The sequence below is a fragment of the Chiloscyllium plagiosum genome, chromosome 6 (genome assembly GCF_004010195.1).
Source record: "Chiloscyllium plagiosum isolate BGI_BamShark_2017 chromosome 6, ASM401019v2, whole genome shotgun sequence".
NCBI lineage: Eukaryota > Metazoa > Chordata > Chondrichthyes > Orectolobiformes > Hemiscylliidae > Chiloscyllium > Chiloscyllium plagiosum.
The window spans coordinates 53,228,395-53,243,069 of NC_057715.1; the positions used below are offsets into that span (position 1 = coordinate 53,228,395).

Below are 14,675 nucleotides of genomic sequence, written 5' to 3' on the forward strand. Positions count from 1 at the left end.
ACAGACACACACACACAGACAGACAAAGACCCACATGCACACATATATTTTGTGGGGTGAATTTGTACTTGCAGAGTTACATTGTTCTTTGCTCAAAAACTGCATGAATTTATGTAAAACTCTGTTATCTCACTTTTTAGATTAGAATCAATCTAAACATCAGGTCATAGACAGAGAACACAGGGGACCAACACCGTCAACATATTGTCTAGCTATCACCATTGTTAACAGCTAATCCAAGAATGCACAAAAAAAGGTTTTGTGATTTACACATGAAAGAAGTGAAACTATCACTGTATTCTAACAGATGAAACACTTAACAGACAATCAATTTTTCAATGTATAATTTCAGTTACATCACACTGTAAATTTTTGATATAAATTCTGTGTTACGATCGAGCCCTCCACTATCACCTGATGAATGAGCGTCGCTCCAAAATCTAGTGTGCTTCCAATTAAACCTGTTGGACTATAACCTGGTGTTGTGTGATTTTTAACTTTGTACACCCCAGTCCAACACTGGAATCTCTAAATCCTAACTTATCCAGACTTTCTTCATAGCTAAACTGCTCCATCCCAGGCAACCACCTGGTTAGTTTCCTCTGAACCCCCTCCAATCACATCTTCGTATAATGCCATGATCAGAGCTGCACACAGCACTCCATTGTGGGTCTAACCACAATTCTGTATTGCTCCCAGCTCTTATTATCAGTGCCACAACTGTTAGAAGTAAGTGCCCCGTATGCATACGTAACTACCCTATTAACATGTCCTACCACCTAAAAATCTCAGTTTCTTTGAGCATCCTAGTGTGCTTCTGTTCATGGAGCACTCCTCTTTGTTACTTATAACTTCATGCATCTTGCATTTATCCGAATTAAATTCTATCTGCCATTGATTCATCCACTCTGACCAGTCTGTCTATATATTCCAGCAATCCCAATGAACACCATCCCTTATCAAACCTTGCTTCGCTTCTCCAAGAAGACATTAATTCTTTCTTTCAGAATTTTCTCAATTAGTTTCTCTTCCATCGATGTGACACTCAGTGGCCTGTAATTCCTTGGTATATCTCTTCCACTCCTCTTGAAAATGGAACCACACAAGCTATCTTCTAGTTCTGTGGATACTAACCAAGCCCCCAAACTGTCCCCAACTTCTTTACCCCAGCAATCAGATAGGAATTTAAAATTTGGTTCAGTTCTCTGTAATATCTTTCCTTTCAAGCCATAACAACCTGGGATCTCATTCAGGTTTGTGGATTTGTCCACTTTTAAGTGGACCTCCTGTCAAACAAGCAGCTTCCCACCACCACATTCTGTCTCCTGCCAATAAGCCAATTTTAGATCCAATTTGCCAAGTTACCCCGAATGCCATGTGCTTTTACCTTCTTTTCCAGTCTCACATGTGGTACCTTGTTCAAGGGCGTTTCTGAAATCTGTATAAATTACATCAACTGCATTAACCTCATTTACACATCTGGTCAGTTTTTCAAAAAAATCAATCAAATCTGTTAGGCATGATTTCCCTCTACCTAGCCATGTTACCTCTGGATGAATCTTACCTCTTCAAAATTTTCACAAGTAGTTTCCCTACCACATAAGTCCCTTGTTAATTCTTACAACAGGGCTAGCATAAAAATTGAACACATCTGTAATCTTGACTTCAGAGTCAAGTCCTGTTCTAGCAGATGACACAGTTCAGTGGTGATGGGCCAGGGCATCCTTAGTCTGCACTTACACTGTGTTTCAAAGAGCTGAAGTAAATGACAGCAAAACTAATTATTCTTCTCTTAGTGGATATTCACCTGCTTTTTTTTTTCCTCTGAATATTCTGTAGCAACTGCTGGATGTTACTGTCCTTGTTGATTATGCTGAATTGTTCTCTCCTTCAATGTTACTTTTACATGTGCTCTAAAATCAGGAAGAATCCACTAACTGTGATATTCACATCAGATGTATGAGCCAATAACCTGTGGCAAATATGAGAAGAAGAACAGAATTTCAAGAATATTACTCCTGAGCTCTTACATCGATCACAATGAAGCATCGCATTATGCTCTGATACAGTCTGCCATGGAGAGTACTCAAGAAGCCAATGTCATGCCCTGATAAGAACCTTTGAAATATGTAACTCTATGTAAATCTATGTTGCAGAAACAAAGTGTTAACGTTGCATTGGCAAAGTACATTTCTGGCATTATTCCACCAAAACACCCCCAGCTTCCAAAAAGTCAACTTTGAACATCACAAACCTTGTCCTTGCATATGGACAGTTCAGTCTGTGAAGTTGTCAGGACCGAGATGTTGTCTTTCACTATCAGGTAGGAAGTCACGTGCCCCTGAGCTCCAAAGTGAAGTCCTGAAGGGCTGAAGTGGACTGTCAGTGTCGAAACATGTGCTGGAAAAGCACAGCAGGTCAGGCAGCATCTTAGGAGCAGGAGAGTCGATACTTTGGGTATAAGCCCTTGACTCTCCAGCAGCTGCAGTCCTCACTTTCTCCTGAAGTGACCTGTCAGTTGTTCTGAAAGCAGATGATGTGTTGAGACTGGGATTTCTGATGCCCACTTGCATAGATTAAGGGTGGAAGAGAACATTGCCTATGAAGCATGCTGAAACTTTATGGTGAAGACAAAATTGGCTGAAAACTTGGAAAATCAAGCAGTGAGTTGCTATCTCCAGGTAACTGTTCTAACTTATAGCCGGGGATTGGTGCTGTGTAGTTTCTTGAGAAAAGAGAATTGGAGCTGCATGATAGTGAAACTAGTTTAGATAATAATGAGATGCAAATTCATGGAAATAAGGTAGTTGCTATTCATGAAGGAGATTCAGAATTCACCATTTTAACACGAAGGGACAGTCAGATTTTATTCTTCAACATCATGAATCAGACATTTCTGTTTTCCAAACACAGTCTGCATTATCCACACTACATAGTTCTGCCCTATGTACCTTCCAAAAGGCATCTGATAATATCCCTCATGTGACTGTTAGCTGAAACTGACACTCAATTATTAGCTTGGTTTCAACATTGGCATAGGAATAGGAGGAGAAATAGTTTTCATAAGATTAGTATTCAAATCAACTCATTCATTCTGATTATTTTATCATGGAACTGTTTTGATATTTACAACATGTCCACAAGAGCTAATAGTGTAATAGAGTCTTTATATTCCTGCTGTTCAAAATATGTATACATTTGATTAGATTAGATTAGATTAGATTAGATTAGATTAGATTGCTTACAGTGTGGAAACAGGCCCTTCGGCCCAACAAGTCCACACCAACTCGCCAAAGCGCAACCCACCCAGACCCATTTCCCTACATTTTCCCTTCAACTAACACTATGGGCAATTTAGCATGGCCAATTCACCTAACCTGCACATCTTTGGACTGTGGAAGGAAACCGGAGCACCCGGAGGAAACCCATGCAGACACGGGGAGAATGTGCAAAATCCACATAGTCAGTCGCCTGAGGTGGGAAATGAACCCAGGTCTCTGGCGCTGTGAGGCAACAGTGCTAACCACTGTGCCACCGTGCACATCAGCTCTTTCAAATATTGAATGGAAAAGAATTTTAAAAAACTTCCTTAAACAATCTTAATTTCCTTCGGTGAATATTTTATTCATATCATGAAAGCTGTTCTACAATCTTAGGTGATGGAACTGCTTTCATGATATGAATAATGGTTTTACTTTGGGTTGTATAAAAGTACTGTGAAATTCAGGCATAGTGTAGACATGGTTCACAATTAAGGGTTTTAGAATATGTTAATTATTTTATCAGCCAAAACAAACAGTTTTAAATAATACACTAAGCTTTGCCTGACAAACATACAAAACAGGAACTGAAGTAGATCATTCAACCCATCAAGACTGCTGTGCCAATCAATAAGATCCGTGTTGAATTGTTTGTATTCCAAATTCCACATTTCCATTATCGCCAATATCATTTGACTCCCTTGCCTAACAAGAATGTATCTACTTCTGCCTTAAAAATATTTCAAGATCCTACTTGACTGATTTTTGAGGTAGGGAGATTCAAATTCACATAATCCTTTGAGGAAAAAAAAAGAATGTCTTCTGTATTAAAAGGGAAGCTCCTAATTTTAAAACAATAATTTTAAAACATTGGATGTTGGAATAGGATTTGAAAGTGGAACATCTGGCTCAGAGTCAGAGTCTGTACTTATTGCATCTCGAGTCTTTCCAACTGATAAATTGCAAGACTCCAAAGAGTGTTTTTACATATGTATCAAGTAACAATATCTTTTCTGCGGTATTAGGTATCAAAGTCTCACACCTAAACAGATTTATACAGTGAACCTATTTTTAAACCATATTTTACAAATGCCAAAATCTTAAAACAAAGCAAATTCCATTTTTCTCACCAACAAATGTGAAGAGGATTACATATAGTGGTTTGTAATAATTGCTTTATCAGTAAAGCTTTGTCAATGATTTCAGATACACTACACTTGATGGCGCTATTGACAATCTTTCTCACTGTACCAAAAAAAGCCAAACACTGGTGCATTGCTGAATCATATTCAAAGTCACACAAATCACAGGCTTTAAAAAATCATATTTTAACACTTTCAATACAGTTAGCTGTATTTCAATAGTAGGTTAGAAATTGCAAGAGCCCATTGGAGAGAGAAGATTAGGCGCACATTTCCACTGAAGAAATTTGGAAGGTTTTGAGATTGTCCAATGCTGTGCTTCATAGACATGCTCTTTTTTCTAGTCTTAGTTATCCTTCTTAAATGATTGTCTGTGAATATATTAAAAAAATACAAATACAGCATAATTCAACTGCATTTTATTGTTGACCTTCATTCTGATAGTACAATGAGACAGGTCAGATTCCAGATTGAAACCTGAGTTGATAAATTATTCTCTTTTGCGTGTTTAGTTATTAAGTATGAAAGTTAGTCACCAAAACATTTTCACATGAGGATACTGAAGTTTTTTCTCAACAGAATATAAATTTATTGTACAAAAGAAAGGAAACAAATAAATCGAGCTAGTTAGAACATTTTAACACAAACATTAAGGCAAAGTTTCAACTCATTCCTCAACATATTAATTATAAAGGATCAAGTTCAGAGAAATAATCCTCCTATTTCAATGTTCAAATTTCTACTTGACCAACTCCTTCCATATCTCTTGCTTGAAATGTACAGGTAATTTTATGATTACTCACCAAGTCTCATGTCTACACCTTTCACAAGTCTCATGTCTAAACCTTTCAATTCCAACAACCTGAAGATTTCTTTCTGAAATTGTCCTGGCTTGAAAACTTCACAAACTAGAAACAAACTGTTGCTATAATGACCAATCTCTTCTGAACAGAAATAAAAACCTGCTAGGAGAGAAACTAAGACTTACTTCTGAACTCCATGCAATTCTTTGCAACTGAAATTCTGAGTTCTCTGCCTTAAAGCCAAATTAAAGCCAATGACTTAATGTGTTACACTACCTGTCACAAACCCACAGGTTTAAAAATCTTACATCTTATTCTATTACCACTCCAGTACATCCCCCAAGCTCTGATTGCAGTATTATATCTTCTTGTAACTGGTATATTTAAGTCACTCCTCCAGAATGACTTTCTGACTTTAAAAAAGTATGTACCTCCCCTTTTAAACAAAATAAATTCAAAAATATGATATATTTTGCATGACTTCCATCACACACCAATAAAGTTACTTTCATCTTTTATTTTGTCTATGTTAATATAGCACTTTGAGAACTGACTTTAATAGACTGGTACAAGAGTCTAGTTATAGTCTATTCCAAAAAAAATTAAAATCTGTGTTTTTCAAATATATGGGTAATACAAATTCATTTGCTTCCACAACCTCTAGTTTAGACTCAGACACTGTATGAGTCATACATTATAGAGAAGTACAGCATGGAAACAGACCCTTCAGTCCAACTCATCGATGCTAGCTAGATGCTCTAAATAAATCTAGTCTCATTTGCCAACATTTTGCCCATATCCCTCTAAACCCTTCCTATTCATATACCCATCCAGGTGCCTTTTAAATGTTGTAATTGTACCAGCCTTCACCACTTCCTCTGGCAGCTCATTCCATATACGCACCACCTTTTATGTGAAAGGTTGCCCCTTAGGTCCCTTTTAAATCTTTCTCCTCTCACCCTAAATCTATGCTCTCTTCTTTTGGATTCCACTATCCTGGGGAAAAGAACTTGGCTATTTAGCCTATCCATACCCCTCATGATTTTATAAACTTCTATAACATCACCCCTCAGCCTCCAACGCTCCAGGGAAAATAGCCCCAAGTCTCTTCAGCCTATCCCTACAGCTCAAACCCTCCAACACCGACACATCCTTGTAAGTCTTTTCTGAACCCTTTCAAGTTTCACAACATCCTTCCTATATCACAAAGACCAGAATTGAATGCATTATTCCAAAAGTGGTTTTACCAATTTCCTTTACAGTCGCAACATGACCTACCAACTCCTACATTCAATGCACTCACCAATAAAGGTAAGCATACCAAAGGCATTCTTCACCACCCTGTCTACCTGCAACTCCACTTTCAAGGAGCTATGAACTTGCTTGTGATTTTGTATTTTGTTAAAGTTACCTGCAAAGGATAAATGAGACATTCTGAAGCTCATTTTTAATCACAGTGGACAGTTAGGTTGCAGCATGTTCACAACTGTAAGGACAAATATGTTTGGGGAGCTATGGTTTTGTTTCCAGCTGCCAGTTATGATTCAAGCTTTAGATTTCTTAGAAACACAGAATTTGATGGAAAAAATACACTTCCCAATAGAAGTATATTCAAACATTTAATCACTTTTGAATTTTTAAATTTCATGTAAATACAAAGTTTGAGTTAATTGCCTTGTCTGAATTGTGACTAACACTGAAAATATGTTAATTAAGTGCAGAGAAGTTCATACAAAAAATACACAAGATCACATTTAAGATATAGTATTGAATTAGTTCAGCTTAATAACATTTTGTAATTATTCTCCACATGGGCAATAATCTCAATATCAAGTGACAGTTCTTATTAAAATTCAACAATGCTGACAGTTAGATTCAGTTGCAAATAAGATAAAAATTTTAAAAAGTTCAAATCCAAACCTAACCTGTTCACTTCCATTTCTAGTAAAGACGTTAACAGGAGATAAACCCATTCCTAGAAAGCAAGTTAAATACTTCAATGAATCTATGTGGCTCAGCTCTTTTCATAGAGTCCCTAGACTTCAGAAAGAGGCCATTTGGACCATTAAGTCTGCACAAGGAACTCCCCCTCCCAACAGCCATAACCCCACCTTGCCATGGTTAATCCACCTAGCCTACATATCCTTGGACAATTTAGCAAGGCCAATCCACTTAACCTGCACAGGAAAGTGGAGCACCCTCAGACATAGAGAGTACATGCAAACTCCACATAGACAGTCTCCCAAGGCTGGAATTGAACCCAGGTCTCTAGAGCCGAGACAGCAATGCTAACCACTCTGCCACTGTACTATCCTTTTCTTCAAACTTAAAATGTTGGCCAAGCATATTTCCTAAAAAATCCTCTGGGAAGTGAACAATGCCATTCATTTAACCCAAAGTTGTTGATGTACTCAGTAAGTAGGTGTAATCCTAGATCAGAATCAAGTGGAGCACTGTTTCCCACTTACAACCTGAGGAAATGACATCAATTCTGAATTTATGTTTTGACACTGGGGCAGTGATTTGACCAAGTACTGCTGAAAGTTTAGCATTTACTTAAGATTCATTCAGTGCACATAAAGTGTGGTTTATTTTTTTTTAAATCCAATCAATTAAATAATTAGTCAAATATCCTCTATTTCACATGTTTTTGAAGCTCACTATAAATTTAAAATGTAGATGAAATATTGAAGAATGTTTTTTAGTGTATAATAGTATAACAGTTGCTGAATGTATTCTTTATTAACTTGTGCTAATAAAACACTCCTGAACTTAATCAGAATCTTATGTTCATATGCATTAAATTGACAGCAACCAATACCAATTCTCAAAGTTGATGCTACTCTATACATATTATTACTTGCATATTTTCATTTCTTCTTGTAACCATATAACTATTAATTATAAGTTCGTAAAAATATTCATTGTTTCTCTATTTCGCATACGAACTGAACATAATTTTATTTGTTCTCATGTAGCTATATCTTCTCTATAACGTCGCATATTACCTGGAATACTGCGCTGTCAATTGAAAATTGACCATTGAAAAATACAACAGCATGACTAGTATAGTTGGGTAGGTTTTAGAATAGGAGAAAGTGAGGACTGCAGATGCTGGAGATCAGAGCTGAAAATGTGTTGCTGGAAAAGTGCAGCAGGTCAGGCAGCATCCAAGGAGCAGGAGAATCGACGTTTCGGGCATAAGCCCTTCTTCAGGAACATTTCCTGAAGAAGGGCTTATGCTCGAAACGTCGATTCTCCTGCTCCTTGGAAGCTGCCTGTTGCTGCGCTTTTCCAGCAACACATTTTCAGCTAGGTTTTAGAATATAAGGGTAGAGTTGCCATAATCCTATTGGACCTTAGGGTTGCTATCTCATTAAAGAGAGACAATTGGTGGTGATTTAAGCTAAAGATCAACAGGTTTCAGGCAACAGGAAGGTTTAAAAAGGAAAAATCTTTCATAGCAACCTTAGCTGGGGTGGGAGTTGAATGCATGTTGTTGACACCACTCTGTTCCATTACAAACCACCTATCCAGCCTAATGAGTTAACTGACCCAAAGTTTTAGTATACAATCAATGAATAGTATACATATTGCATTTAATGTTGAGCATAAACAGAATTGTTTTCTAAGTTATTGTTCATGACAAGATACCTTATTGTCACAGCATAAACTCCCAATTTAACTTCTCAAAACTGTAAAACGAAATAAAGTTATACTTCCTCTAACGTTCCAGCAGAAGCTTGCACTGTAAAGGATGCAATAGCAATCTGCTCTTTCACTTCTTGCCAGGCTTTGTGTTCATCTGCAGCATTTGCTATGTCGAACAAAGCATCATAGATTCCTGGAAAAGATTCTCCTGCATACTTATTATGAGCACTGGGAGCATAAATGATGTGCCTATGGGAGAAAAAGGAAATTAAAAATGTCAAATGCCACATTTATCAATTACATTAAATAGAAGCATTCAGCTTGCATTAGTGTTGCCTGGTTATAATGTGATGTGCTTACTGAAATTAATCTGTCAAGATAGACATTGATCAGCTGTGAAGACTTAACAAATTATACTTTCTTAAAATAAAATAATTGTTATCACATTCATTCCTAGAGTGGAAAGTTTCAAAATATACTGTTGCATGAGGAAAGAAACCAGGATGAAATGTGTAAATTTTCTACAGTATCTTGATGTTATGAAAAGGAATTTGGCAAGTTCACTCCAATGCATGTCATGTCAAGTTCTGGATATTAGATCTCACCCACCCAATGCTTGTTCTCAATAGATTCTCAAAAGAGTGCATTCACAGTACTGTTTTTTAATTAAGGTGTTTGTTATTTAGGAATATGCTGGGAACTTTGGGTAGAAATTAGAGGTAAATGGATTTTTGGTTTAAAGTTCTGTGGAGATGAGAAAAGTCAATGAGTTTGACAGTGTGTTGTGTGTCTGTGTGTGTCTTGGGGGGAGAATATACAGAAATTCACCAAAAGGAAGTGCTTGCAACATAGTCAATTCAGTAAAAAATTTAAGTGTGAAGACAAGTTTGATCTTTCAGTGGGGTGCAGTGTCTGTAAAAGGATATTGCTGGCAAACATTTGAATCTTTGTTTTTGCTGATATAAATTATCACTAACAATTGTCAGGGGAGCACAGTGGTTAGCACTGCTGCCTCACAGTACCAGGGACCCAGTTTGAGCTTTGGGTGGCTGTGTGAAGTTTGTATGTTCTTCCCCAGCTTATGTGGGTTTACATCAGGTGCTCCAATTTCCTCCCACAATCCAAAATGTGCAGTTTAGGTGTATTGGCTATGCTAAATTGTCGATACTGTCCAGAGATGTGCAAGTTCGGCAGATTAGTCATGGTAAATGTGAGTAACTGGGATAGGGTAGAAGGCTGAGTCCAGATGGGATTCTCTCCAGAGTATTGGTGCAGACTCGTTGTCCCTTTCCATTTCTATACATCTTATTTTTACTTTTGTGAAGCAAGCTTTGTTAAATGTACACTGATAGACTATTGTGAATTTGCTCAGTCACCGATCGTCATGGTAACCAAATTACAAAAATAAAGCTTGTGATTTATCAAGCTAGGTTTCACATTGCTCTAAATTCAAAGTGCAGAATTTGTCATAAAAACAAACAAAAATAACCACTCTTTCAATTAACTTGCTTAATTCATCTTTCTGGGTATTTGGTATTTTCATGAACAACTGAAAAAGACCACATAAAGAATAATCTAAGCAATTTAAAGGCAATAGAACCAAAGAATTGGCTTCAGAATTTGCTGCACCTCAAGTCAAGCTGTTCCAGTACAGCTACCACACTGCCATCTATCTGACAGCTTGGAAAATTGTCCAGCCATGTCCTTGACACAACAAACAGGACAAATCCAAACCACCCAGTTACTGCACCATCAGTCTACTCTTGATCATCAGTAATGAAAGATATCACCAACAGTGCTGTCAAGCAGCACCTATTCTGCAAGAAACTGTTCACTCATGCCCAGTTTGGGATCCCCAAGGGGCACTCAGTTTCCAACTTCAGGATACCCTTGTTTCAAACATGAATAAAAGGGCCGAATTCCAGAGATGAACTGAGAGCGCCTGTCCTTGACATCAAGAAGGCATCAAGGAGGCCGAGCAAAACTGCAATCAATGGGTTTTAGGGACAAACTCTCCACTGGTTGGATTCATACCTGGCAAATAGGAAGATAGCTATAGTTGCTGGAAATCAGTCATCTGAGCTCCAAGGCATCTCCACAGGAGTTCCTCAAGGTAGTATCCTAGACCCAACTACTTTCAGCTGCTTTATAAGGACAAAAGTAGGGATGTTCACCATTGAAATTGCGATGTTCAGCACCATTTGCAACTCCTTGGATACTAAAGAAGTTACATTCAGATCCAATATCCAGGCTTGGGCTGACAAGTGGCAGGTAATATTTGTGCCACACAAATGCCAAACAAAGTGTTTCTCCAATAACAGACAATCTAACTATTGCTCCTTGACATTTAATGCTGTAGCCATCACGGAATCCACCACTATCAGCATCCTTGGGGTTATCATTGAACAGAAACACAACTGGATTTTCCTTAAAAATACAGTTCCTACAAAAGCAGGTAAGAGGCAATGAATACTGCAGCAAGTAATGCACCTCTTGTCTCTCCAAAGCCTGTCCACCATCTAAAAGACTCAAGTCTGGAATGTGATGGAATACTCTCCACTTGCCCGAATGCGGCAGCTCCAACAATACTCAAGAAACTTGACATCAAACAGAACAAGTAGACCTTTTGATTGGTGCACCATTCACAAATACTCAGTCACTTCACTGATGCTCAGCTTGCAGCTTTGTGTACTATCTACAAGATGCATAAAGATCCTTAGACATCTTCTTCCAAACCAATGAACATGAACAAAACCATTTAGAAGGACAAGGACAACAGATACGTGGGACCACTACCATCTCAGAGTTACCCTCCAAGCCATTTTCCATACTTGGGAATACATTGCTGTTCCTTCAATGTCGTTGGGTCAAAATCCTGTCATTTCCTCCCTAATGGCATTGTGGGTCTTCCAAAACCACAAGGACTGCAGCAGTTCAAGGAGGTAGATCACCACCATTTCCTGCTGGTAACGAGGAGCAGGCAATAAATGCTGGCCCAGCCAGAGACACCCACATCATACAAATGAATGAAAGAAAGATCAGTTAGTTCACTGAAACTGTATCATGGCACTTAAGTGTAACTTCGGCATATCATCATTTGTATCCTATTCTTCACAAAAAGGACCTAAGTGGCAACTTTTTCATGCAGAGGGTGGTGTGTGTTTGAAATGAACTGCCAGAGGAAATGGTGGAGGCTGGTACAATTACAACATTTAAAAGGTATCTGAATGTGTTCATGAATAGGAAAGGTTTAAAGGGCGATGGGCCAAGTGCTGGAAAATGGGACTAGATTAGATTAGGATATCTGGTCGGCATAGACTAATTGTAAGGAAGGGTCTATTTCCATGCTGTACGTAGAACATAACAGTGCAGTACAGGCCCTTCGGCCCTCAATGTTGCACCAAACTGTGGAACCAATCTGAAGCCCATCTAACCTACACTATTCCATTCTCATCCATATGCCTATCCAATGGCCATTTAGCTGCCCTTAAAGTTGGCAAGTCTACTACTGTTGCAGGCAGTGTGTTCCACACCCCTACTACTCTCTGAGTAACAAAACTACCTTTGACATCTGTCCAATATCTATCACCCTTCAACTGAAAGCTATGTCCCCTCATACTAGCTATCGCCATCCGAGGAAAAGGGCTCTCACTGTCCAACCTATCAAACCCTCTGATTATCTTATATGTCTCAATTAAGTCACCTCTCAACCTTCTTCTCTATGATGAAAACAGCCTCAAGTCCCTCAGCCTTTCCTCGTAAGACCTTCCTTCCATACCAGACAACATCTTAGTAAATCTCCTCTGCACCCTTTCCAAAGCTTCCACATCCTTCCTATAATGTGGTGACCAGAAATGTATGCAACACTCCAAATGTGGCCGCACCAGATCTCATGGTTCCAAAACTCAATCCCTCTACCAATAAAAGCTAACACACATGCCTTCTTAACAACCCGCTCAATGTGGGTGGCAACTTGCAAGGATCTAGGCCGCACCAGATCTCATGGTTCCAAAACTCAATCCCTCTACCAATAAAAGCTAACACACTGTATGCCTTCTTAACAACCCGCTCAATGTGGGTGGCAACTTGCAAGGATCTACGTACCTGGACACACATCTCTCTGCTCATCTACACTACCAAGAATCTTGCCATTAATCCAGTACTCTGTTACTCCTTCCAAAGTGAATCACCTCACACTTTTCCACATTAAACACTATTTGCCACCTCTCAGCCCAGCTCTGAAGCTTATCTATGTCTCTCTCTAACCTACAACATCCTTCTGCACCATCCACAACTCGACCGACCTTAGTGTCATCTGCAAATTTACTAATCCATCCTTCTATGCCCTCATCAAGGTATTTATAGAAATGACAAACATCCTTGCGGTAACCCACTAGTAACTAAACTCAGGATGAATATTTCCCATCAACCACTACCCTCTTTCAGCTAGCCAATTTTTGATCCAAACCACTTAATCACCCACAATCCCATGCCCCCGTATTTTCTGCAATAGCCGAGCGTGGGGAACCATCTCTATGATTCAATGTGGGCAGGAAATGCAGATGTATGGGGGGGATTATTAAGGCAACTTTGCGGATCTTGTTTTGTGTACTGATCTGAGCACAAGGAGTAGTTAAGGAGATTTTTTCCATAGGGGTGATTTCTGTCATTCTGGGCTTGAGGGAATTGTTTCTACTGAGTGTGTCTCAAAAAGAATGGAACCCAACTAGCTATTTCTTCACTTGCAGTAACTGATGGAACAGCATTCATTCTGAGTTGCTACATATCACAACTATGATTTTGTGGAGAAAATTGAATTTAATGGGGCTCTCTTAAAGAACACATTGGCAGATTTAAAATTTAATGTGAACTGTTTTACCAAGCTTACTGGTCACTGCAGTCAGAATATGCTTGAGCCATCAGTTGATTCTAGCAACTCCATTGGTATCCATGCTACTAGTTGCCATTTTCCAAGCTCTGCAATGCTCTTCTTAAACCTCTCCATCTCTCTTATCTATTTTGGAATGCTCATTTAAAACTAAAACTTTGACAGATTTTTGGTCACCTGTCCTAATACTTACTTTCTCATGTAGTCTGATTTCAATAGTGCTTGATAGCTCTCCTGTGAACTGCCTTGAGCTATTTTAAAATAATTTAAGGTGCTTTACAAACACAAGTTGGGCAGATGGCACGATTGTCAGCAGTCATCAGTCAAGTGGGTGGATACAATGCTGTACTATATGTGTTGCAGGCAATGTCACAAATGCAGCAATTGCCAGTATAGTACACGGCAAACACACTACATGTACTTCAATCAACTGACCATATAGTGGCTCAGTGGTTAGCACTGCAGCCTCACAGCACCAGGGTCCCAAGGTTCAATTCCAGCCTTGGGCGTCTTTCTGTGTGGACTTTGCATATTCTCCCCATGTCCCCGTGAGTTTCCTCTGGGTGCTCCGGTTTCGTCCCACAGTCCAAAGATGTGCAGGTCAGGTGAACTGGCATGCTAAATTGCCCGTAGTGTTAGGTGCATTAGTCAGAGGGAGATGGGTCTGGGTGGGTTACTCTTCGGAAGGTCGGTGTGAACACAGAGTCATAGAGATGTACAGCATGGAAACAGACTCTTCGGTCCAACTCGTCCATGCAGACCAGATACCCCAACCCAATCTAGTCCCACCTGCCAGCACCCGGCCCATATCCCGCCAAACCCTTCCTATTTATATACCCATCCAAATGCCTTTTAAATGTTGCAATTGTACCAGCCTCCACTACATCGTCTGGCAGCTCATTCCATACACGTACCACTCTCTGCGTGAAAA

The 14,675-nt window shown here is 39.0% G+C and overlaps 1 protein-coding gene across 3 annotated transcripts in view; it reads right to left on the bottom strand.

Moving 5' to 3' along the window:
* Window positions 1–8,494: 8,494 nt before the first annotated feature.
* Window positions 8,495–14,675, bottom strand: part of naalad2 (N-acetylated alpha-linked acidic dipeptidase 2) — a 186,077-nt gene continuing 179,896 nt past the window's right edge. For all 3 annotated transcript variants that reach the window (XM_043691544.1, XM_043691543.1, XM_043691542.1), the window contains one exon: window positions 8,495–9,105. In XM_043691544.1, coding sequence (XP_043547479.1) covers window positions 8,919–9,105 — 187 coding nt within the window. In that variant the 3' untranslated portion in view covers window positions 8,495–8,918. The remainder of the gene's footprint in view (window positions 9,106–14,675) is intronic.